The 27413-nt window shown below is 30.9% G+C and overlaps 2 protein-coding genes across 2 annotated transcripts in view; both read right to left on the bottom strand.

The window, feature by feature from the left end:
* Positions 1 to 1233: 1233 nt before the first annotated feature.
* LOC107436824 (beta-1,4-N-acetylgalactosaminyltransferase bre-4-like) lies at positions 1234 to 2416 on the bottom strand. Its single transcript, XM_016048638.3, has one exon. It carries the CDS (start codon positions 2328 to 2330, stop codon positions 1272 to 1274), a length of 1059 nt encoding a protein of 352 aa, XP_015904124.1. The 5' UTR covers positions 2331 to 2416; the 3' UTR covers positions 1234 to 1271.
* An 8225-nt stretch (positions 2417 to 10641) lies between these two features.
* The window catches only part of LOC107436823 (tyrosine-protein kinase transmembrane receptor Ror2-like), a 204475-nt gene continuing 187703 nt past the window's right edge, over positions 10642 to 27413 (bottom strand). The window contains exons 6-9 of the mRNA XM_071177421.1: positions 26755 to 26954; positions 20346 to 20434; positions 14023 to 14176; positions 10642 to 11955 (exon numbers count right to left, since the gene is read on the bottom strand). Of these exons, the coding sequence (XP_071033522.1) occupies positions 10766 to 11955; positions 14023 to 14176; positions 20346 to 20434; positions 26755 to 26954 (1633 nt within the window). The 3' untranslated portion in view covers positions 10642 to 10765. The remainder of the gene's footprint in view (positions 11956 to 14022; positions 14177 to 20345; positions 20435 to 26754; positions 26955 to 27413) is intronic.

Genomic DNA, 27413 nt, shown 5'->3' with positions numbered 1-27413 from the left:
AATATTTTAATTAGAGTTATGCTGTTTCTTTTACATCTATTCTGATGTCACGATCATTTTTAAGAGATATTTTATCGAATTTAAAAGCATCCATTCTGTATAATGTACAGAAAAAAATTTGAACCAAAGTTTAAGCCAAGAAGTCCCATTACAGTTGTGGTCATTATTTGTAGATCCACAAGGGAACACAGGATCCACATGGAGCTTAAAAATCTAAAATAAAGTGACAGCGCAAGTGAAAAAAAAATGTAACTTAATAAATTTGTGCTCATCACGAAATTTAATATTTTCAATGAAAGATGTCTATTTGCTATATTCAGAGCTTAGTAAATTTAATCTATAATTGACTTAAGGTTTTTAAATATAATTGAATTAAGTGATAATTGATGCTAACTATTTCTTTTAGGAGGAATCTTTTTGTTTTAAATATATTATGCACTTTTAGCATGTGCTATATTTATATACCACCTAAGAGATCGGAAAATGCAAATTTGAGGTTCTTCTCCATTATTTGGATTCTAGAATTATTATGGTAGACTTTTATATTTTCTCCGGACATACCTGTCTCATATCAATACAAACTGTAACTGTAATCACCAAGGTGCCAAGTTCAGTTCTCGTACTTGCAACAGACCAAGAAAAAAACCCTGTATTTTTCTTCGTTTTTTTAAAAAAAATATACAGCTTAAGTGTAGAATAGGAGGACCCTCTGATATTTGGCAATTCGAAAACATACATATATATACATATGAAAATTAACCAAGAAACAATCACATAACGGTAAATAGAAATTGTGGTAACCCGATGCTGAATTCATTAAAAACAGGTACAGTAAGGAAAGAATATTATGGTAACTAGAAATTGAGTTTCAGCGAAATTTTACAACTGAAATTAGTTGCCAAAATAAGGGGCCCCAATTCGGCATTTTAACCAAAATTATTTTCAAAATTTTCACGTGCCACTGCCCTGTTGTCGCCAGAACTTGGCAACCAATTTATCCCAGGATCTGTTACTGATTTTTATTTGGTACCTAGTAATCAAAAAAGTACCAAATCAGAAATAGTCACTTCACCACATTTTTCTTCAGAGCATTATGACACCTCTTATAAATCTATCTTCTTAGATTAAATATCAATAAGAACTTTTTAATATATAAGGATGGATGGATAAGAAAGGATTGTACTTTAAATCTCATCACTACAAATAAACTTCAATACTTTATTATTACTTTAAAAAATATCAGGCTTGAGGGCATGAAATCCCCCAACAAGTTATATGTTCACCACAATCCAAGTATACAGCTTTCGAAACAATATATCCACCCTTTCATACTTCAGACTATTCAGTCCATCAGTATGAAACCTTTTCTTCTCTATATTCAGTTTTTTCGCCAAGTCTTGCATCGGCTTGGCTTTTTTATGCTTTAACATTGTGTAATAAGAAATGTTAGAAGGATAACGAGTTATCTTTAGATGGTGGTACTTTATTCTGTTAGACATGTCATCATCTTCCGCACCCCATCCCCAATATGAATTAGAAAATCCATTAACCGTCTCCATATGTTTTTTCGACATTGCACTCACGCCACCAAATAAACCTTCATATAATGGTGCATATTTATATTTATCTATGGCTACAGACATATGTCTAGGTTGTTCAGAGCATTTATAAGGATTTCTATCGTCTTCTGGTATTAGATCAACATCATGGAAAATGAAACAATCATAATCATATTGCTTCAATGCCTCAACGTATCCAATGTTCATCAACATTGCTCTGTTGAAAGGCTTGCTGCCCATCTGTTCTACAATGTAGATGCCGTAATCCAGCTTCTGTCTTTGCAATAATGGGTGTAGATTGTGGAGAAATATTCTCAGATGCTGTTCCCTGTCTCTGAAAGGTACAATTATGGCTATTTTTTCTTTTGCTCGGCAATCATCGGGCTTAAAACGACCGCCTGGATAAAGATTTGCAAAAGTCTTTGCCAATGTTTCAATCGAAGGTCCATCTAGCAAAATTTTTTGGCGCCCTTTTAAGTTTAAAGGCTCAACAATGCAATACTCATTGTTTTCTGTCCCATTTAAAAGTGTTCCGATTTTCAGAGGAATTGATTTTCTAGCAAGAGGCATACTTGTTATATTTGGCTGGATTTCTGATGCGTTTGTATTTGGAGAAGATATGTTATTTCTAACGAACACTCTACTTATCTGGATAGTTCCTGTAAGTTTAAACACCCATTTTCCGAACGCCAGTTCATCCGATATGAAAATAAAACAAAATTCTATAAATATAAATAAAATAATAGCTATAAAAAGATTTCTGTGAAGCATTTTTCTTTACTCAAGAAAAAACGGGCAAAGGGCTTACATAATTTGAACCACTTAAAATACCAAGAAGAGTCCAAATTGTTAACAGTTGCTCCGTATCTTTACTTTTATTTACTGTCTGTTTCGTAAATTCTAATTAGGAAGTTTAGTTGTTGGGCTCCTACTTTTAATTATTTCATTTTGACATTTAAAAACAGTTGAGAACAGTTATAGAATTGAGATGTCTAAGCTGACGTCACTTCACTACTGAAATTTTATCATTGATCATTTAGTTACCAGTAGCAAACAATTGGAATCTAAAATGATACATTTGAAAGTAAATTAGTGTAAGCGCCTGGATGCTGTTAAGGCCTCAATATAATGGCAATTGATTGAATGTTTATAGTCGAGTGATCTAGTTCAACCTCTGGCTTGGAGATCTTCGAACTCTATAAATGAAATTAATAGATACATTTTTCATTCTATTGATATTTACGAGCAAAAATTTGGCAAGAATGAAAATAATTGTTGAGCATTTTTGCTTTATTAGGTAAACTAACTTATTAGATATTTGTTGCTTCTTAAGTGTTTATTCCAGTTTGTCTACGAAATCAGTTGCCAACTTATAATTTTATTTAGATATCTATCTTTCATTGGAAATACCTTTAAAAGGCGCCAAACTTTTATCAGCAGTACTAGATGCCCTTTTTATTTAAATAAGTGGAGGAAGTTTGATTGGCTAAACATAAACTTCCTTATAAAATTCGGGCCCTTATCGTTTAGTCAAGCGCGAAGAAATATTTATTTTTTGCTTTCTTTTCTTTTCTTTAATTTTTTTGTGAATGTTCATTTTGTTATGCGTTTAAAAAATAAATATAATAAAAAAATAGTAGAAAATAATAAAATTTAAAAACAGTTGGCAGAGTTCTAACTTTTTTGGCGATTTTTCGCTTGCGCCCGGCAAACCGAAAAGTATCAAAATATGTATTCTATTTATATTAACTAAACTATCGATTTGAAATCAGTTTCTTTTCGCTTAACTATAGAATGTCTAGTCAGACTGTTTTTCGAAACTATCAGCAATGTTATATGAAGTTAAATCGATAGAAAGGAAGAAAAATCAATAGGTGAAAACAAGAGAAACCGTAGTGGTCAAAGGAAACAAAGGGGAGACAGTAGTGGTCAAAAGCGATAAATTATAATTAATTTTAATGCATTTTAAGGAGTAAGGGTGGGGAAGAACTGAATTTATTTACTAAAGAATCTGTGCTCCCTATAAATGAAGAAAATCTCAAAGGACTGATGTTGAGAATGTCACATTATTGGAGGTAAATTTATGTCCAACCTTTCAACACAGTGCGATAATTGATTTTGTAGATCTCTTTATTCGATCGTGTTTTTTGAGTTAAAATTTTTGATTAGGCCTGAACTGTTTTATTTAGCCAAGATTACATTGGAAAAAAATCTACGATAAATGAAGCAAATGTTTGCCAAAATGTATTTTTAAAGGTTTTGATGAAATTACAAAATAATAATAATAATTTCAAACTTTAGCTTTTTGTGATTATTTGTTTCAATACTTATCAATAAAGGCATTTATTTTTCAATCGCAAAATATAATTCCTGTGATTATTATAAATGCTGTTTTTATATCAGCTTGTAAATTTTTTTTACACAGTAACTGAATTTATTATAGATTTCTTAGAAACCATTTTATAAGATTTTAATAAAAAGGAAAGAAATATTTAACTCTTTCGTGTCGTGTCGTGAATTATTTATTTCAGTTTTGAATTTTTTACAGTTTTTTTTTATATTTTAATAACCATTAAACAATAACATTTATAGACCAGCCATTATTGCAAAAAATAGCAAAAACAGAGTGTTTTTTTTTCTGAAAAATTTATACCAAAGATATTTTTTAACAATAGCTTTAACATGCTATAATAAATGATACCTGAAAACTCTCTTTCTCTCCTCTGTACGCTTCTTCCTCTTTTTTTAGGGAAATGGGCACGATTTGAGTAATTTCTTAATAGGCAATTGAGTCATTGTTTTTGATATATTTTTTTAACGCTACATAGAATAAGACCAAACCCGAGAAATTCGAACTAATTATTTAGCAGTTTAGTGGAACTGTTACTCATCACTTCTTTCCAAAAACTTATTCTCATTCCTTAACTCTTTTGGAGAAAATGTATCTTCATTGCATGTCATTAAAGTTCGAATAAAGGACACGAAAATTTCGCGATCACTCTGTTTAAATGCTAGTAGTGTGATTAAATTTTTAACCTTTTTTTTAGTGTACAGTGCACCAAAAAAAAACGAACCACCCTGAATATTGATCTAATGATCGGATCTTCATGTTCTAGGACTCAATCTTACTGGCTCAAAAGGGTGATCTTAAATATACTAATTAATAAGAGCAGAAGATATTTTAATGGGCAAAATCAAGCACAAAAATGTACTTACTCTGAATAAACATGCCTTTTTTTTAAAAAAAAAGTCAGATATTTAAAATTCGATTTCTCAGGAACTAATAGACTGATTTTGCTCAAATTTTGTATTTTGCCAAGTAAAATTAAATTTTTTGAAATCATTCAAAAAATTTTATACCATGCAATTAATATTTTTAATCATCATTCGATTAAATAATAAAAAATAATATTTACTAATAGTTATTTTTGCAGGGAATTATCTTTGGATAAACGAATTTTACAATTGTGTGCAAAATTGTTCCTGATTCCCTTATAAAGTTCTCGAGATATAGCGAAATAGACAAAAAGTAAAATTAGCATTAAGGGGTTCAATTTGTGGAGCGCTCTACTGACTGAACTATTGGGACCATCTTTCCCAGATCGCGCTGCCACATATATTTTGGGGGTCAGAAATCTGAATCCGTCGAAAAAATGGCATCTTTATTCAGAGAAAGTATATTTTCGTGCCTGGTTTCGTACTTTAAAATATCGTCTGCACTTATTAATTTGCCTATTTGAGATCATGCCCTCATGCCATTAAGATCAAGTCCAAGAACTTGAAGATCTGATCATTAGATCAAAAGTTATGCAAGGTGGTCCGTTTTTTTGGCACACTGAATAACTGAAGTAATATATAGTTGTAATGTAAATAGTGTATATCTGTAATAAATCTAAATAGCTGAAAAATTGCTCCAACTAAATATTGTAGTACTTGTCAGCGTAATAATTGGAATTGTTCAAATGATGCAAATAAATACTCTCAATTTACAAACAAATCGTACAAAGAATTTTATTCTTTCTGTTTCAGCAAAATTTTCACAAGACAATATTGCACATAAAATAAGTAAATATGTACATGTATATTTATTACAAGATTCGGTTCACATGATAACAACTTTGACATGAAAATTATTGTTATATTTTTTAACTTTGAGTAAATTCAATGATTGTTTCACGTTGTTTAATTCTATTCCTTTTCAGATAATCCCCAAACCTGAACTTCTTTGATGTTAGCAGAATTCTAATTTCAAACTCTTGTAGGATTTCTTAAAATGATTGTTAATTAGTTTATGCTTCAAGCACAGGTAAATTAATTCATCAAAATTTAAATTTTGTCGAGCAACTTGAAATTATTATTAATTTAATGAAAAAATTAGTGAATAAATACCCGGATGTTGAGCTCTCCGAAAGATTGTAAGTGGTAGCGAAAAAATTCCACAAGTTTCAATTCAAAATAATCATAAAATTTCAGATTAAATTCATAATTGGTTAAATCCTAATGTTCTCTCACATTATTTGAAAGTTATTATTAACGATGCCAACTTATCTAAAATATTAAATGTGGCAGTAAAAAGAAAATTATGGAACACAGAATTTCTTTAAATTTTCAAACAATGAAAAACTTTCCCATGTGCATAGCTGTCAACCCGAGAATGCTAGTTTCCCCGAATATTTAAAACGGTAGCCAAATAAAATTATTTTAAACTTAATTGAAAGTAAATTAGTGNTTCATTTTTTTCGAAAAAAATGCTGGAATGAAATGTTTTACGTACCAGGTTTTTCTCTTTTCCGTCTTGCTATATAAGGGCTTTCACCCATGATAGCTGTCAACCCGAAAATGCTAGTTTCCCCGAATATTTAAAACGGTAGCCAAATAAAATTATTTTAAACTTAATTTGCTTTATTTGGCAGGCATTTATAACTTCGGACATTAATTGGTTTTATATACATATTTAAGTTGTTTTTATGTAGTGGTAGCAAACTTATTCTAAATATAATTTTTAAATCAACAATACAATGTTAAATCACACAATATAGTACCATTCTAAATATTGAAATAAAATTGTTAGACAAATTAGAACAAGTAACAAGTATGCACTTGTTAACATGAAGTCTCATATAAATGCATAGGGTTGTGGTAGTCAAAATCATTGTTAAATAAAATTTTTAAATAATTCAAACGAAAATTTGCTATAACTTATACTTTGGGACGCCGGCATCTATAGTCATTACATTATCCAATATTATAGCAACGTTTTTCAGCTCTTTTACTGGAAACTCAAATCATAAATTTAAAATTTATTGCTTGATATTGGTCATGCTTTCACATTGACTAGTCATAATTGAGGGTGGATAATTACATTTTATTCATCTTTCTTTGCAACGTAAGTATATTTTTTACTGAATATATATTATTTAGATTATCAGTCAGAATTTCTGCAAACTTTTATTTTTGACTTAAATATATTTTTTTAGAAATTCCCATATCAATCCCGGTATACATATATGGTATGAGGAAATCAAATTGAAACAATAACTTTTATCATTCTCTTATCAGCTTACCATAAAATTGATTTTACAACAGGAAATTTGTAAAACTTTTAAAAATGTCTAAAACCAAAAAAGTTAAAATTTGATCGCTGGATTCAATGCAAGATACTATGATGGATAAAATGAAACAAAAAATAGTCATAATTAAATATTGGTTATTGAATAAATAATAAGATTTGTTCAGATAATTCTCCGTTGGTTGATCTGTAAGTTGAATCTCTTTCGTGCGAATCATGCGAATCATGCGAATCATAATTTTCGTGCGAATCATGAATGAAAAAGATTTGTAAGATATTGCCAATATGTTAATTCTTCCGTGAGTGATTTCATGCCCCAAACTTATGAAAGCAGTGCTCGAACTGTCCTTTAAAATTAAAAAATTGCGACAATAATTAAATAATAAAATTATAACTTAATTTTTATTAATATTTATACTTATTAATTATGTAATTTAAATAATTAATTTAAATAATTAATTTAATATTAAAAATACACAAGCAGCAGAGACTTAACAGATAATTTTGTTGTTGTTGACATTGTTTTCTTTCGTTGTTGTCCGAAATTTATGTTTGTTGACCAAGAGTTTTCCTAGTGGCAAAGAAATAATAAATAAAAGTAAGCAACCATTAGTTTTTATTTTGATAGCAAAATTCCACAGAATGGTTATCCAACCAATCCTTTTAAATGTATGCTTAAACTGTTTATAGGTTATGGAGGTTAAAATTTAGAATTATTAAATCAAGAGACTTCAAATTAATTAATTATAGATATGAGTTTATTGAATCTATTCGAATTTATGAAATATATTAAAGGCGGCATTAAAGAAAAAACTTTCGTGAAAATTATAAAAGTTTGAGTTTCTAATTATAAAAGTTTAACTTAAGCTTAAGTAAATAGAAACATTTTTAGATTCCATTATACTTAAGTTTATAATACAATGAATCAAATAAGTTTTACTTTTAACAATGTATAGATCATTTCCAAATTAAAAGAGACGTACAAAATTAAATTATGGCAAGTTTATCCCAGCTTAGCAACGGGTATAACAAAAATGCTTAGTTCAATAATTGTGACTTTTTTTTTTCAAGATTGGCTCTTTAACTACGACTTAGAACAAACTTTACGTACTTTCATAAACAATTACAATATCACAATGTTATATAATTATTGAATATAACAAGCTTTATATTTACAATGCAAATTATATACATTTTTAACAAATTGTTTGTACAGCAGTTAAAACATTGAAAATAATAATTAAGAAAAATGTTTCAAAAAGTAAATAATCTTATATATCATGTTCTTATCAATTATTAAAGATTTGAGATTTCTCTAAAAAAATTTCAACGTCTTAGATTGTTCAACTTCTTTGATTGTTACATTAAAAATTGTAAATTTTTTAATTGTAATTAATTTGTGTTATATTTCTAATTATGTCATTTTCATGACACGTTATCATAATTACAACCAATTAAATCAGTTGAACATGTACTTCAGTTCTAAAATTTATTAAAAATTCATATTTCAATTTACAGAATTAGTATTTCTTTCCGATTTTTCATTTGATTGATAATTTTGATACAAAAAACAAATGATTAAATAGTAATGTAAAAAATATGCAATTTTAGGAAATTTTAACAGAAATAAAATGACGTATAACAAATTTAGAGGCCTTTAACAAATTAACAAGATATACTTATTACATAATTCATATTTCGAATTAAAGACTAAGTATTTTTTTCACCGTTTTTTAAATTGTTTTGATAATTTCGATACAAAAAACAAATATTTAAATAGCAATATAAAAAATATGCAATATTTAGGAAATTTTAACAGATATAAAGTTCTTGTAGCAAACTTAGAGGCCTTTAACTACATAATAAAAGTTAAATTTTGCTACAATTTCTTTAAAAAAAATTAAATCAACAATAAAACTTTCGAGTTACATACATTTAATTTTTCTCGATTGACTTAATTTTGCAAAAATAAGCAAGAATATTAGCAACCTAAGATAATATTCGCTATTTTTTTATTTGATTTAATATACATATAAGATATTTAAAGTAGATATTATTAGAGAAAAATTATTAAAAGTATTGCTCTCTACACTCTTATGAGTATTTAAACAAAATAATGAATTATTCGCTTGAAACAGTGTCTTTTTTCCGATAATGCATGGATCTGCGTTAAAATATGAAAACAGAAGCTAATATTTAGATAAAACTGAGTAAAAATTTCTTGCTGCCGACTTTTCTGACAACTTTATTTGTAGTTTAGGAATAAATTTAAAGAAAATTAATAAATGGCAGGCGATTGTGTATAAAATAAAATATAAATTTCAATAAATTAATTAATACATAAATATTTGTGAAATTTTATTCATGTTCTTTCACACATTTTACGTTTTACAGTTTAACTTTGACTTGTAAGAACATTCATCAGAGATTGCCAAAGCTTCTATAATCGATGCCAAAATTCAGTAAAAAATTAATTATACGTTTGCGTTATAAACTACGAAGCATTTAAACGACATATTTTTCTCTTAACAAACTTATTAACCAAAGGAACATAATATTTTTAGCGCAGAATTTTAAAAATTGTGATTATGACACATTTAAATAAAAATTGTGAACTTCAAAGAATTTAAAAAAAGTTATGGTGATTATCATATGGTGAAATAAAAATTGTGAAAGTAAAAAAAATTAAAAAAAAGTTGTGGCGGTCGTATATAGATACCATTTCATACGAGAATCACCGTTTTAAAGAGTTAAAAAACACAGAGACGAAAAAAACTGAATGATCACGACAGACAGTGGAGATATTTATGTACTTTCAAGCAGCTTGTCGTCCGCTCACGTGTGCAGATTCTGCGAAAGCTCTGCAGAGAATTAAGATTGCTCTGAAATAACTGCGCTGCTCAAACTTTACGTACAAGATTCTACTTGAAAAAAAAAATTCTCTAACTACTAGGGCTCTATTCACATAAACCAAGGTAAACGCTATTCTTACAATTCCTGGTAATCCATTCAAAGATCAAATTTTATTATCTTTTTCACTAAATAGAGTATACAATTTTCATTTCGTTTGAGCATTCTTAAAAGTTTTGTAATCGATAATGTGGTGGCAAAATTAAGGAGTTTTAATAGTTTTAATAAAGATGAAAAATATACTAGTCTCAAATTTTGAACCAATTAAAGCTAGAAAACTTCTACAGCTTTGAATTTTTCATTAAATAGTAACAAAAATTTCCTTTTTTTTCAACAGTCCTGATCAAAGGTGCTCTACTGAGTTGAGTATGTCAAGAGAGGCTCAATTATGAACTTTTATATACATGGCTTTCAGTCTGATTATTGACCTTTAACCCTGCTTAAACCAGGATCTCACCTCACCATATTAATTGGAACAAACAATTAAATTGTCTTACTTGAGGGACAATGAGAAAACTTAATTGGAAATTTTAAATTTTCTTCATTTGGATTTCAAAAACTTTTTCTGTAAAAAAAAATATATATATATGCATATAATACACTAAATCACCGCATGTTTTGAAAATAATTTTCTACTTTTATTGCTGTATTTTGGCATCGATTATAATTTTTGAATAAAACTTGTGCGATAGTATGATGGCTGTATGAAACAAGCTCAAATTTCAATTTACACATGGACTTTCTGTTCTTTATAAGCATGCCGCTGCAGCTCCTCTTGAATAACACCAAGAGTTTTAAAGATAGTCTTAAAGCTCGGTCTGTTTGAATGCTTGCGGTTCCAACAAGCTTTCATGAGGTGGTAGATGGGTAAAGGAGTGTTATCAGGACACTGAAGAACGTTTCCCTCTTTGATGTATTTCACTACTTCTTCATGAGTCAGACCGTAATAGGGTTGAAGAGCAAATGAAAATATCTCCCACAATACTACACCATACGCCCAGACATCAGACTCCACTGTAAACTTGTTATAAAGGATGGATTCCAATGGCATCCAGCGAATGGGGATCGCGTCATGGTCATTTCCCTTGTAATAGTTTGCCGTGTAGATCTTCTGCGAGAGACCGAAATCGGAAATCTTAACCACCATGTCCTCACTTACTAGACAGTTCCTTGTTGCCAAATCCCGATGAACAAACTTTCTCTCAGACAAGTACGTCATACCTGCAGCTATCTGACGGGCAATGTTTAGCAAGTCAGCGTGTGTCATTCTGACGTCATTGTAGATATTACCATTGGCCGTCCTTACTATGTAATTGGTTGGTGAGCAGGTTCGTAAGTACTCGTTCAGATCACCTTTGCCCATGTATTCGAACAATAAACACATAGGCTTACCCACGGCACACACTCCAAGAAGCTTGACAATGTTCGGATGATCGAATTCGGACATCAAACAAGCTTCTCGCTCGAAATCTGTCTGAAGATCCTCGGAAGCTTCTTCTTTGAGCATCTTTACGGCAACCATCGTGAACTCTTCTCCTTTTAGCAACCCCGGAGCTTTCGCTTGAAACACTCTTCCAAATGCTCCTTGGCCAATATCCCGAATATAAATGATGTCATTTCTGGGATATTCTAAAGTTTCCAAACGAGGGTTGAGTTGAGCTGAAGTATGATGGTAAGCCATATTTGAGGGAAGCTTCTCCAAATCAATTTCGACGTCGGTTGTAGGCGTAGCATTGTATCCTCTTCTGTATTTTTGAAGTCTTCTACAACCGAGGACGACAATAATTATCATGGCTACAACAACTAGACTGAGAGCACAAGTAATCAAAATGAAAGTAGGAGAGAAAACTGGTTCCGGAGGAGGTTCGAATAAATCCATGAGTTCTAAATCTGCAGCAAGTATATAACTGTTGTTTTCTGAAAAACGAAAAAAATTTAAGAATATAGCTTAAATGACATTATGAGAAGATAAAAAGAACAGTTTCAATAGAGTTGAATTTTAATTTGTTTAAAGGGCTACGGTAAGTTTCACCAGCTTGTTTGTGCAAGTATTAAAAACTTCTAAAATTCAGAACTTTTTTTTATGTTTAACCATCTGGCTGCTCATCCCGTAATTTCAAATCACGAGCCCAAAAATCACGAGCAAAATTTGCTCGTGATTTTTGCAGGCATGTGTTTTTTTTCTTTTAAGGAGGAGCGCATCCCACCTTTTCACCGTTTAACTAGTGAAATAAATTATATACAGTGTAGACGTTTCATTCAGATTTTGACGAACAGATGTCGTTAGTCGTTCACTAAATTGTGGCATTTGATTGCGATTCGTATAGCAATATCTTAGCTTCAATGCCATTTTGAACTATTTTCAAAGTTTACTATCCTCTATGACTCACTTAAAGCAATTTCTTCTTCTAAATATGCTATGCCAGTTGATATTTTAAAATGTCACCAGTTGATAAATATCTTTACTATAAACGGTAAAGAAGTTCCCATGCAGTGGATGCCATCACACTGTGGCCGTCATGGAAATGAAGCTTGGCAAATGAAGGAGCCAGTATTCTTCAAAAAAGTTATAACCCCATTCCTTTTAACTGGTAAACTGTTCCTGTAGTAACCCTATTCATTTTAACTGCGAAAAAACTAGTAAAACATTATAAAAGCTTTTTGGAGTGATATTATTGAAATGAATAATTGAAAAAAAACGTGGATTGGTGTTATGGACATCCCGTCTTGACGTAGAAAGACTGTCTTTTCTCTCGCTACTGATCAATGACTCCTTATTAAAACATTATCGAATAAACAATATACCACGCTCACCTTGCAAATTTTGCAACATTGATGAGGAAATAGATGCATTTCACTTAAGTCGTGGCTCTGCATTCAATCCTGTGTTTCTTTGGAAGAAATACTGGTAGGCTAGACTCAAATTAGGTTCTATGGCTAATTTGAGTCTTGCCAGACTATAATTGAGTCTATGGCTAATTTGAGTCCAGGTAGGCTAGACTCGAATTAGGTACTGTAGACTAACTTTTAGAGCAAGGATGTCATGAATCAAATTCTTTTCAGAAAATGCCAATATTTCTTAAAAGGCAGATCTATTATTAGAAAATTTTTTCAAAAAAATCGATAATGAAATGCATAATATATTCGTTAGAGTTCACAAAAAATAGCTAGAATATATTAAATTATTTCGATATAATAATTCTTCCTTAAACAGCATTTTTTTTATTATTTTAATTTAATTTCATACATGACTTATGGTTTCTAAAAAGTATATTAAAAAATCGCACTTGTAAATTACTACTTATTCTTTGAGGAAATACGGTAGAAATATAACTTTTTCTTACTCAATAGCAAAAAAGTCCATAGAATCAAGGCTTATAAATGAGGATGCTCAAGGTTATATTGTGTAATAATGACAAGCTATTGTAAATAGCCGGGATAGCCAGGTTGGTAGGGTGTTGCTCCCATGTCCAAGAGGTCGCGAGTTCGATTCCAACTGGCCAAAGATTCCCCGTATTGTAAATGGTGACTGCTGCACGTAAATCTGTTGGGTCACAAAGTTCTCAATGTTTCCATAACAAATTAAACCTCTGGGGTTACTGAATTGGAGATTGATCGTTCTCTGGTTCAGGTCAAAATTACGATCTGTGGATTAATGAATGGATGTATGAAGGGGTCCGTCAATAAATGGACTGTAACGTATGTGTGTTGTAGAAGTAGAATTCTTGGTCATAGATGGCTCCACTGGAAAACAAGAGGAAGTGCACCCCTTTGCCTTAATGGCACACGACAACAACAACAACATGACAAGCTAAATGAAAGTGGTCTGAACTTTTTAATCAACTATTGACGGCGAATAGGTAATTGGTTCTTAGTACTTTTGCTTCTTTAATATATCTTTTTTCGCTATGCAAAATAAGTCTTTATTGCCGTGAAAAATATTAAAAGAAAAAAAAAATCAAAATGACACAAAGTCACTCTTACCACAACGTGGGATATCACAATGTTGCCACCGTATTCTGGGATCTATAGTGTAACACCAAGGCATGGGTTCTTCACCACCGGCATTTCTACAATAATTCTCTGAATTAAGTACTTCTGGGAACACCATTGGAGGACGATTATGATGATGAGGTTCCTGTCGCAATGGTGTAAATAATCATACCTTGATTACACTCATTTCAATAAGTAAAAATGGTTTATATTATATGCATCAATTATGTTACATACGATTTGTATTATATTTAAAAATCAATCAATTATCCATTTCAGAGTCGTGTTACTTTTCAATACCAGCTTCAATTATATTGAGAATACTAAAGGAAGTGAAAATTTGTAAGTTAGATTCAGAAATGTATTTATGTGCAATACACTTTAGCAGTTTCAAAATTAGTAAATTAAAAGTAAAACAAACAAAATACAAAAGTTTCGTTTCATCTTGAAATTCAATTTAGTATTCATAATATTAGAATTATTTCAAAGATTTATTTTCCTTTTCATAAAACTTTGCAAACTTTATAAAACTGTTTCAAAAACAAATGCAGTTAGTAGACACCGGCCAATTTAGAAAATTCAACAGTTCTGAAAATGCTATTAATTAAATTAGTGGTAATCGTTTTGGCTCTGAACCTATCGTTCTCAGCCATTGAAGGCGTCGGAAGTGTTGCTCATTTTGCATTACCCAGTGAGCACCTTGGCCAGTGAGAGTCACGGAGGCGAGCAACATTATCCACGCCACACTGCCGGAGATACCCGTTTATAGGGTGGGCCACATTCACACATCACACACAACCGAGTGCAACACAGAGAGAAAAATTCATGCCCAGAGCGGGATTCGAATCTACAGTCATTGGCTTCGTAGCCAGGCATGCTAACCGCTCGGCCATCTGCTCATCGGTATTCGTAATATAGGGATCAAAAACAAAAAGAATTCTGAACTTATGAAACAGTTCGTGTATGCTACTACACAAAAAAGCATACAAGTGACTTGCACTTGTATGCGTTTGATTCACTTGCTAAAAATAAGGTAAATTTCGAATGCACTAATTCATTGCCCTTGTGTGTTGGATAATTCCACTCCTTGAGAGAATTTATAAATTAATTTTAAAGTATTTTTAGAAACTTGGGTTATAAGATTTTTTCGCTCCGCAGTGGACTGATCATAAGGACTCGGTTCCCAGTAGAACACCGCAGTCAAGCATCACTTGGCTGCGGTCAGTAAGCGGGAGGGTGAATACTTCGATCAGCCTGCGTAAGGACCGAGGGTGGGCTGTATCGGTAGTCGTTAAACTGTTCTATCATGAAGTGATCGATTTCACGCGCGGGTCTTCAGGCTACCATAGCAGGGCAAAATTTAGATGGCATGTCTTCGGATCTTCCTCAGGGATGTTTCCCAGACCGTCGCCAATAGCCCATTGTGCAGCTCTAGTGCGACGTAAATAAAGTACCTACCTCAAGATTTTTTTCAAAAAATATAGATCATCTAAAAAGTTTGCAGCATTTTTGTCCAAAGTTATTACATAAGTTTTCATGTAAGCAAGTTTTTTATTATTGATTTTTACGGTATATCAAGATTTTCCGAATAATATCTTAGCCTAGTGACGAAAGTACAGTTTTGAAATTTTCCGAATAATATCTTTGTCTAGTGACGAAAGTACAGTTTTGAAATTTTCCGAATAATATCTTAGCCTAGTGACGAAAGTACAGTTTTGAAATTTTCAGTGGTAAACACAAGTTTGACGTTTTTGAACTCTTTCAGACAGATTACTTTTTATATGCGGTTAAATCTGTAGTAAGTATTAAATCACTTAAAATGCAAGATTAAATATTTCATGTAATAACAAACAATCATAAAATAATGTGATGGCTACTAAATGTACAATTAAGATCTAAAAATTATAAATTTCAGAGGAGATATTTTTGATTTCGAGTCAGTGTGGAAGTTGGAATGCAACTGGTTTAAATTGTAAAAAGAAATATGGGTGAGGCATTAATAAATAAACAAAAGAATATTCCTCTTTTATCTTCATAAAATTATCAAAAGACGTCAAAATGTCTAGAAAAAAATTGTTCAAAAAAATTATATTTCATCAAAAAGAGTAAAGTATTTTTTTTTCCAGCTATGGAATTAATTCATTTATAGAGCCTGCATTTTAATCAGGGAAAATGAAAAATTCTTTAAAGCACAAAATTCGATAAATATAGATTTGTTAAATCGAGATCCGACTGCAATATACAAATAAAAGATATTATGAAATTAAATAATAAATTAGATTTTTAAGAAAATTTTAAAATTATACTGAAAAAGCATATAGTTGCTTAGTAAACTTTAAAATTGATGTAAAATTAATTTATTTTACTCTTTTATTAATATTGAGCGTTTACACTTAAAGCATGTAGTTAGTATGATGTTTTTTTAAAAAATATCCATAAAATAAATAAAAACATAATTTCACGCATTTTAGTTTTTTAAGCCTCTAAATACATTTAATCCAGCGACTAACTCACGATAATTAAATTAGTTTAAATTTTGCAGAGTATATCTTGAAGGAATTAGTTTATAGTTTTTTCCTGGTTATATTTACGAACGTATATTGCTTAATTTATTCAAAATACTGTTTATCGTTGTGTTGACTCAAAGCTTATCTTTTTATTTCCATTTTCTTGCTCTTCAGTTTTAGTTCATTGATAAAGTTTATTTTATGTACGATATTTTTCATCCGTTTACGACAAGGGATTAATGGAGCGTTGTTTAAATCCCTGGACGCGGCGATTGGTAAACACACCGACACTTTTAATATTTTTTTAATCTTTTTTAATAAGCAATGAGATTAAATTTGTCTCGCTTTATGTTTTTTATGCCTCTTTTTCTGTTGAATTGCAAAAAGAAAAGTTACTCTTAAAATATCGGAATTTTTAAATAAAGATTAGTTTTTTTTAAAAAAGAATTCGAGAGAATTAAAAAGAGTTCGATATTGTGGGATTGGCATTTTTTTTCGTATCAAAAGAGACAAATTTGTAATTGATTAATTTCAAAATAAAATTATGCTTTTTAAAATGGAGAAGCAATTTCGAATAAGTTAAAACTTTACGGCAATAAATTTGAGGAAAACATGTTGGCAAAGAGTTGCAGAAAGAATAATTCTTTGCCAATTTAGTTTTCGGAATCAGGTTTAATTTTTCACCTCAGTTTCTTACAAAAACCTTTTTGCACAAAATTTATTTTAAATTCGAATTTAGTTTTAAATTCATTATTAACATAAGCGTATTATGGGATTAAATTTTTTTCGTATCGTTTCAGTCTATTAATTTTAGAACTAATTATTTTTTTTAAAATGGGGTAACAATTTCGAATAAGTTAAAACAGTACGGCAAAAAATTTGAAGAAAAAACGTTGGCAAAAAGTTGTAGAATGAATAATTTTTTTCAATTTATTTTTTGGGGTCAGGTTTAATTTTTTCCCATTTTCTCTCGAAAATCTTTTTGTAAAAAACTAATTTAAAATACGAATTTCATTTGAAATTTATCTTAAATATAAGCGTAACGATTAAACTACATATTAAGCAGTGAATTACGCGGGAAAGAAATATAAATGGCATTAAAATTATTTTATTATCAGGAGATCAACCATAAACCATATTATCGGGAGAGATCAACCAGAAAACCATATTATTGGGAGAGATATAGTCATAGTTGCCAAATTTTTAATATCTATATTGATAATAAAATGTTTCCTTTTTCATTTAAGTTTTAGATTAATAAGGTTGACTAAGTAAGGTTTTAATTACTAATGCAAATATAAAAAAAATAAACATTTACATAAAAGCATAATAATTAAATATGGTTGCAAGTTTATAAAAAATATTAAATTACTTTGGTCTGTGATCGATTTTTTTTTAAAATTCACTTTTTAGCACAACTTCGGAAAATCATCTTTGAAAAGATCAAAGTATGGCAGATATGAATACCCTATTGGTGACCTCTTCACAGATATTGCACGAATACTGCACTGTTTCGTACTAATGGAGCAGTAATTTGTTGTGGATAGTTTATGATAAAAATCTTAAAATCTTTACAGCTTTAACCTTTATTTGACTTTCTTTAAAACAAATAACGGTGCTTCTGAGAGCGTTCAAATATAGAAAGGGGAAGAACTCCTGTTCTTTGAATACCTAAACAACTCCGGGAACTGATCTGTGCTGTATGCTACACTAGAAAAACAACTTGAAGGGTGAACAACATGCTCAGATTTAGCAGAGCATCATCAGGGTGCGTAGCCAGATTTTTCAACAAAAAAAAGCACCTTTTAAGTACTTTTTAAGCACTCGAAAAATATTTTTAAACGGCTTGTATGATGTAAGATGAGATTATGCTAAGAATATGATATGGCACTGCAATACTTGCATACCTGCCAACTCTTCCAGAAGATTTTATTTATTATATTTAATGTGGTAGCAAAATTTTTACATTCTTGTTTGATTCCTGTTTTAACAAATTTGACTTAAAGTACTTTTCACTACCACTACATTTAAATAGTTGAAACATACATAAAGATGACCAGCTAGTATCTTATTGCATTTAAGTGATGGTGAAAATAAAAGTAATTGTCAACAATATCAACAAAGTCAACAAAAATAATTATTTCACTACTATTTGGGAAAACTTTTTTGAAGAGCGTAAAAGTTGGTAGGCTTGCAAGTGCAAATATCTATGATTAATCAATAATCATTGGTGGTCACGAATATTTTATTCCTCGTCAGAACAGGCAGAAAATGAAAAGGTAATACTACAAATTTATTCTCTTTTCAATATTATAGTTTTAAATTACCTTTTAGAAAATTATCAGCCTTTTTTAGTTTTCCCGACACTGGTAATCCTAGCTGTACAGCCTTTAGCTGTAAGTGTTTTCGAAACTTTCACGTAGTTAAACTGTTAGTACGTTTTGAAAGATCATGATCAATGCCTTTTGAAATGGTATAATTTCTACTTATGCAAAATCTGCATCGTCCAAACATGGCGGAGAAGGATTCATATTCTCTTATACAGAATTTTCGTAGTTTGATAAAATATAACTCTTAGTGGTAGCAAAGGCTATAATATTTTTATAAATTAAAACTTGAGCAGCGATGACTCAGTTCGCCTTCCAATGAGGTGAACCAGGGTTCGATCCCGGCGATGGCTGGTCGATATGAATTTCGCATCCGGCTTGCACCGACCACGGTGCTGACGTGAAATATCCTCAGTGGTAGACAGACCATAACCGTGGGAGGTTCTCGTGGTCTTCCTCTCCAACGCAAATGTGGGTTAGTTCCATCAAAAAGTCCTCCACGAAGGCAAATTTCTCCCAATACTCGATCCAGGAGTTCCCTTGTCTTCTGGATTGGGTTCAAAATTACAAGGCTAAGGAGTTGAACATTAGTAGTCCTAAATCCAAAAATTGGGTCGGCTGTTCAACGACGGTTATAAAATAAATTAGAACTTGGAACCGTGGTGATTCAGGGGATAGAGTTTTCGTCCTTGGATGAGGTGAACTGGTTTCGAATCCCAGCAACGGCTGGTCTATACGAATTCCGCACCTGAATCGCACCGACCACAGTGCAGACGTAAAATATCCTCAGTTTTAGGCGGATCATGGGTAAGAGTCCCCTTGACGTCAGGCTAACCGTGGGAGGTTTTTATGATTTTCCCCTCATGCAATGCAAATCTGGGTTATGTCCATCAAGAAAAGTCATCCATTATGGCAAATTTCTTCCAAGAAGTCACATTTGATTCAGGAGTTCCCTTGTCTTCTGGATTAGGTTCAAAATTATAAGGCTACGGTGTTAAACATTAGCAGTCGTGAACCCAAAAAATTTTGTCGGCTGTTCAACGACGGTATTAAAATAAAATAAGTTAGAACTGGAAAATCTAAAATTTATAAAAAGACACAGCATGTAAATATATTTTATGATGATTATATTTGGATAAAAGTAATATAAAACACCTATTCACCCTTTAAAAATTTCTGTTTTAAAAAAATCTTACTCTCACCACTACTGCAAAAATGCTTCGCGATAATCAAGTTTGTCAAAGGGAAAGCATTTTAGTTAAATCAAATTTTGAATGGATAACAGTGTCACAATTTTTAAATGTTTTCAAGATATTATAACAGTTCAGCGAAATGAAAATTTTCAAATTCTTTGCAGCTAAAAGAAAGGCTGCTTCCTTATTTTTGCTCAATTCATGCATTCCGGTATTGATGAGTGCTTATGAAGAAAAAATAGTGTTTAAAAAAGAGTGATTGTGTGATCAATGACACACTTAGTTACCTGTGAGTCCCATCTTTGACATGGAATTCCAGATTTAGTCATATTGATTGTTCCCTGATAAAATCGACCTCTGTCACGTACGCAGCTGTCTGAAAATTAAAAAAAATATTTATTATCCGCTTTACAACTTATATGCTTCAATCTTTTTCAGATTTGATATTTTACGCCTCAAACAAGGCTTGCGAGTTGTTTAAAGTGGTTCTAGTCTGGATTTAAATTTTAAAAAAATCCAGTCTGAATTTTCATAAATACCCTAGCAGCAAAATAATTTGAGCCCTGATTGAACCAAAATTTACGAATATTGGCTCAATAAGGATTCAAAGAGCCCTATATAGAATTGTCAGATTCCCCCGATATTTTACAGCATGAAAAGCATGCTAGATTCAGTTGGATTCTGTAAATAAAATAAAATAATTATTCCTAATTTATTACAATGTAAAAAGTTTGCATTCAGAGCAATTTTTCTATTATTGTTTTAACAGATGTAATGGATAATATTTTAATTATTTGTTATTTCCTGCCATTTATTACTTACGGTAGACGAATGAAAGAAGCAAATATTGAAGAAAAGAAATGTTACCACAATTTATTGCTGCTTCACAGTAGTAGGGTTTGTACTGGTGATAATTATTTAATTATTGTTCAAACAGTTGCAATGTATAATATTGTATTTATTTGTTATTTCTTACGATAGAAATTAATTCGAATTTAAGAAGTAAATTTTAAAGAAAAGAAATGTTACCACAATTTATTGCTGCTTCACAGTAGTAGGGTTTGTACTGGTGATAATTATTTAATTATTGTTCGAACAGTTGCAATGTATAATATTGTATTTATTTGTTATTTCTTACGATAGAAATTAATTCGAATTTAAGAAGTAAATTTTAAAGAAAAGAAATGTTACCTTCACTTCTCCTTGTTTCACAATCATAGGGTGTGCATTTAGAACAACCATGCAATTTTTCTTTTGTGCAATCGTAATGTTTAATATTGTAATTATTAGCTATTTATATCGATACGCTTCTTCCAAAAAAAGAAAAAATATGTTACCTTCACTTCTCCTTGTTACATAATCATAGAGCGTGTATTTAGAACAACCATACAATTTTTCTTTTGTACAATCGTAATGTTTAATATTGTAATTATTAGCTATTTATATCGATACGCTTCTTCCAAAAAAAGAAAAAAAATATGTTACCTTCACTTCTCCTTGTTTTACAATCATAGGTCTTGTATTTTGAACAACCATAAAATTTTTCTTTTGTGCAATCGTAATGTTTAATATTGTAATCATTAGCTATTTATATCGATACGCTTCTTCCAAAAAAAGTTACAATAAATACGAAAATATGTTTGCGACAATATTAAAAGAGGCAAACAGAGTGAAAAGAAGAAGAAAAAAAAAATCAAAGTTGAATATTTCATAAGACTTGACGGGGAGAAATTGCCTTTTTACCAAAGCGACTTAGAACTGGCATTTTTTGTTTATTCCTTTTTTTTCACATCAAGACATTTTATGGGTTGCGTTTTGGCTTTCATTTTATTTTTATTAGCGCCAAAGCGCAAGAAATTTGTCATTCGCTTTTAACTCATAAATCATTTTGTTTTTTACTTTGTGTATACGTATATTGGAATCTTTCATTTTATTTTGGCATTTTCATTTCTTGAAATTTTCGCGGACCCGATGCGGAATGATTTTACATTTCAATGGGAAAGAATTAGAGTCTGTCATTGACAAATTGAGGAAGTTTGCTTATAATTTAAAGTTTGAAGTTTCAGAGAGAAATTGTCTTGAAAGGGAAAATAAACATTCTAGTGTATTGTTTGATTATTCTGTAACACTTTCCTTTAAAAAGTTTTTAAAATTACTTTTTTATTATAACTTTTTTAATTAATCCCTTTTACTTGGGTAGAATATTATACGAAACATAAATTTAGCGACACGAAATAGAAAAAGAAATTCGACGCTTTTCCTTAGTAGTAAACGGTTCATGGGTTAGCGCAAATGTGGATTAGTTCCATCAAAAAGTCTTCCACGAAGGCAACTCAAGTCAAATTTTTTGATGGTTTTCCATTGATGGACAGACATAATCTTTGATGGAAACCCCAATGTAGGGATTCCAACAAGATTTATGATGGTCCAATATAAGATTAGCAACGTGTTTTGATGGTTTGTTTATATTGAACCATCAGAAATTTAAATCATATTTTCTTAGAAATCAAATGTTGGAACAATTATGAACCACCCCAATGTAGGAATTCGGAGAGATTTATGATGGTCCAACATAAGAACAGCAACTTGTCCAACCAACATATGATTCAGCAGTTCTTTAATCTTCTGGATTGGGTTCATAATTACAAGGCTACGGAGTTGAACGTTAGTAGTCGTAAACTCAAATTTGTGATAAATAGTAAAAAATCTCTTTATATTAGCTTATTTTGGAAATGAAGATTCTTCATTACCATCTCAAAATGTTAGATGTGATTTTTAACATACCATTTATATGCAGATTAAGTAATTTTTTCTTGTAAATGGAACGAGTTCCCATTGATTTTTTCCCACGTATTAGTAGATACGTCTGCCTACAAGACGACTTAGTTAGTTTTTTTGAGCAACGGTGCTGTTTTGAGAAAAGCTAAATAAAAAAAAATGTAGATTTTGCATTTTTTGAAAGCGTGAATGGCTATATCTACTAAAAGCAACGATAACCCAAGAAAGTGCTGGGTCACAGAGCTTGTCTTAATAGTGAACTTTAATATTCAGTAAAGAAATTAATAGGGTGATGTAGTTTAACGAAGAGTTTCATGTCAGAAAAACGGCAAGAACCGAATTTTTCATCGACTTTGACAGAGCATAACTCCGAAAGGCAACAATGTTCAATGGAAATGAGTGCATATCCATAACTAGGCAGCGATACATTAATAATATAGCAAAACAAATCTTTAGGGTGTTGTTGCTTTTGTTAGATAAACCCCTTGTAACATAGTACTTATATTTCCATTTCAAAGAAGTGACCTTAAAATTTGAAATTTTCAATAGGGAAGCAAAAATGTATTTAGGAGGTAAAATTTGCACAATTGCTACTGCACCTACTTGTACTTGCCAACCAAACACCATTTACACTACCAAAACTTGCACTTGCACCTACTTCAATATAAAAATATCAAGCAAATAAATAAAAATACAACTATAAAAAATTCAGATTTTGGTCCAACAATGNGAGCGAGATAGAGAAAGAGATAACTTCGTTACCATTCGTATGATTGTAAAGGGAAATCAAAATTTAATTGGATTAACGAAATTAATTATTCATACAGAAATTCTTCTCACTAATGAGGAAGTTCTTCACAAGAGTTCATTAATTCAATTAATTAAATTTTGTCTCTACTTAATGAGAATACTTGAAAGAATGTTTATAAACAAAACTATTTTTTTAAATTTTGATAAGAAAATTAATATTTAATTGAAAAATAATCTTGAACGGTACAAATATTATGATGGAAAGAAAAAGCTTTCACGTTAGCATTCCAAATAATGTCTTTTGATACTTCAGGGCTTTCGAAAATTTTATGTTAATTTAATCCCTTTTAAGGATCCAAATTTTTTTCCCTCCCTTTTAATTTTACTGTGTTAGTTTAAGTTAACAGAAAATATGGTTTAAGCCATTAGTATTGTTATTAAATACTGGGTACATGGCAAATTACTGAACGTACCTGGCAATTGGTCTATCGGTATGTAAGAAAGGCTCAGCCCATGAAATAATTTCAACTGTCAGTTGCATTTTTTAATCGAAATATTTTTTTAAATTTCATAACAATGGAAAATAAAAATAGTTTTTCAGGCGTATTTTAAAGATTATTTCGAATAAATAACTAAAATTTTTAAAAAAATGTACAAATAGAATATTTTAAACTCTAAACAAAGTTTTATAAGTGTGTACATAATGTATTGCTGTATAAAAGTGTCTAGACTTTAAAACGGATAACCTAACATGAATGTTTTAAAAAAAATAACATAAAGCATTTTCTTAAGTAATGACCAATATAAGTGATTAATAATCATTTTTTGCATGAACAAGATATAAACTTATCTTGTTACTCGTAGGAAAATGTTCAGGCGAGATTTATTGTTTATTTTTCCCTATCACTAGAAAGACCAATCACCACAAATTTTGGGATACTTTTTCTTAGATAAAATTTATGAAATTAGTGATTAATAATCAATTTTTTCTCATACAATATATAACATGAAATTATTGATCTTGATACTCACAAGAAAGAGTATCAAGATCAATTGGAGAATGATCAATTGGAGAATGGAATATCAACATGAATTGGAGAATTAAAGCGAGTTTTATTGATTATTTCACTATCACTAGAAAGACCAATCACCACCAATTTCGCGATATTTTTTAGACGAAAATCATTAAAATAAGTGATTAATAATCATGTTTCGCATACACAAGATGTAACATGAACTTATTCTTAATACTCAAAGAAAAACCTCCATAAGTGCTGGAGAATTAAAGCGAGTTTTATTGTTTATTTCACTACAAAGACGAATCCTCACTAATTTTGGGTTATTTTTTCTCAGACGAAAATCCTTAAAATAAGCGAGTAATGAATCACTACTCTTTGCGCAACGTTCGTAAGTGCTGGCAAAATTACCTGAATTTAAAGGGATTCGTAACATAAAGATTGACAGCTATTATTTTTCTAAAGAGCACAGTGGAGCTGTGGCGGTTCAGGGGATTTAGCATTCGCCTCCCAATGAGGTAAGTGGGTTCGAATCCCAGCGATGACTGGTCAATAAATTTTTTGAAACAGTCTCAAATCGACCAGAGAGCTGGCGTAAAATATACTCTCAGTGGTTGGCAGATCATGGGCTCGAATCCCCTTTCCCAGGCTAACCGTGGGATGTTTTCGTGGTTTTCCTCCCCAGCATGTAATGCAAATGCGCGTTAGTTCTATCAAAAAGTCCTCCACGAAGTCGAATTTCTCTCACTATAAGATCCAGGAGTGCCCTTGTCCTCTGGATAGGGTTCTAAATTACGAGGCTACTGAGTTCAACAATGGTATTCGTAAACTCAAAAATTAGATCGGCTGTTCCTCTACGTTTATAAAATAAAAAAAATATGAAACACAATATTTCTTTCCGATATTAGATTCCGATTATTACTTTTATATTAAAACTACTAGATCTCATACGAAATATACAAGAGAACCATATAGAAGAACAAATATGAAATATTTTAAACGCAATTTTAATAAATGTTATTAAAACGTTTGTTCAAAATATTTTAAAACGCATTTATTAGATTGCAAAGAAATTTAAAGACATTACTCCTTAAAAAGTTTCGCATTGCGTGTTGTGTATACTCATTAGAGTTTTTACAAACGCACCAAGACATAACTAATTCCTTCATACAATTTGATGTGTACAAACATTTTTTGCCAGAACCATATTTCTTACTCGAAATACTTTTGTTCGAAAATCAAAAAATTGTAGTTCCTTAAATTAGAAATATAAAACATCAATAAATACTAGCGTTCTAACCCTAGCAATAATTTTATCGTGGCCCTAGTTGGGCTCAATATAGGTTCCTATAACAATATGCACTCAGGGACCAATATTGTGATATCTAAATTGTTTTAATATTGGTTCTAGAAGGACTTTTAATATTGGGCAATAACAATTTTATGTAGAGCCGATATTGGTTGAAAAGTTACTGTGAAATATCGGGTGAAATAGACCATTCTACATAGGGCAAATATTGGTTGTAAAGTGACTGTAATATTTCGGGTGAATCTGACAATTCTATATAGGGCCGGTATTGGTTGTAAAGTGACTGTAAAATTTCGATCCCTATTGAGTCAATATGGATGAAGGAATATTGTTCCAATGAGGGCCTAAATTATTTTGCTGCTAAGGAAATTTTCAAAAATATCGATGTTTAAGGACGTGAACGTTAAAGCATTAGAATTATACCTATTTAATAGTGAGTCTAAAATGTTTTGCCCCCAAAATTATTAGTTCAAGGGATTAAAAACCTTTATTGAAAATAAATGATTCATAACTATCAAAGAGCAGTAGAAAATGTTTCTCATAACATTACAAATGGTTGCAGGTATGAAAATTTAAAAAAAATATTAAATATATTTTGTTTATTTAATTTGTAACAGTTTAAGTTTTAAACAATTATGAGACACTCTAGTTTTCAAAAGTTTGAGTTTTCCGGGTTCCTATAAATATTTACAAACGCGTTTTAAACTGCAAATAAACCATTTCATTTCACTTAAACTCAAGTAAATGCACTACAATAGGCTTTTGGGTTAATAAACAGCGAAATGCTTGTATATACAGTGAAATGCTGTTTAGAGAATTTATTTTAGTAATTTGCACACTCGCCTGTCACTTCCTCCTCGAGTAAATCCGTGAGATGAGCATGCGAGCAGATGGTTGTAGAATTTCCCCTCTCTGGCAGGGAATTGCAGTCAGGAAGTCGGAAGTGGCCCCTCGACTTGAAGTAAATGCCCCTCTGCTTGTTGTCTTCTATCATTGCCCACTCATTGTAACAGAACAAACCCTGCAGCGCTATGCAATCTTCCCTGTTAGACGAATTTTGGGAATTGAATTAAAATTATGATTACAATACAACAATATTCAACATTTGTTATTCTACACTGGTATAAGAAATTAAGAAAATTTGCAGACTTGCTCTATTATCTCCAGAACTACAGGACCGATTTTAATGAAATTTGATATTTACATACATTAATACAATACGAAACAAATGACCATTCAACAATTGTTATAGACACGCAGGATCGAACGCAACACTCGTTGAACGGTATTAAATTGTCATCGGACAATTTAGGCCAATTGCCACAGGAAATGAAAAACTGCCTTATTTCAAGTATGAAATCACGCTGCATGACCTGTATCCATAAGAACAGGGTAAGAGGGGACATAAACCCCTTTCTTCTCGCTCCCATGAAAATGATGGGGTGAGGTTTCGCCCTCTATTTCTCGCTCCCGTGAAATTTCCGGACTGGAGTTTTCATTAC

The sequence above is a fragment of the Parasteatoda tepidariorum genome, chromosome 1 (genome assembly GCF_043381705.1).
Source record: "Parasteatoda tepidariorum isolate YZ-2023 chromosome 1, CAS_Ptep_4.0, whole genome shotgun sequence".
NCBI classification, from domain to species: Eukaryota; Metazoa; Arthropoda; class Arachnida; order Araneae; family Theridiidae; genus Parasteatoda; species Parasteatoda tepidariorum.
Note: the sequence above shows the minus strand (reverse complement) of the source record. Positions and strands in the feature narration are given on the sequence as shown.

What these genes read in the sequence shown, in the direction of transcription:
- LOC107436824 (XM_016048638.3), bottom strand. Translation starts at nt 2,330, where the DNA reads ATGCTTCACAGAAATCTTTTTATAGCTATTATTTTATTTATATTTATA.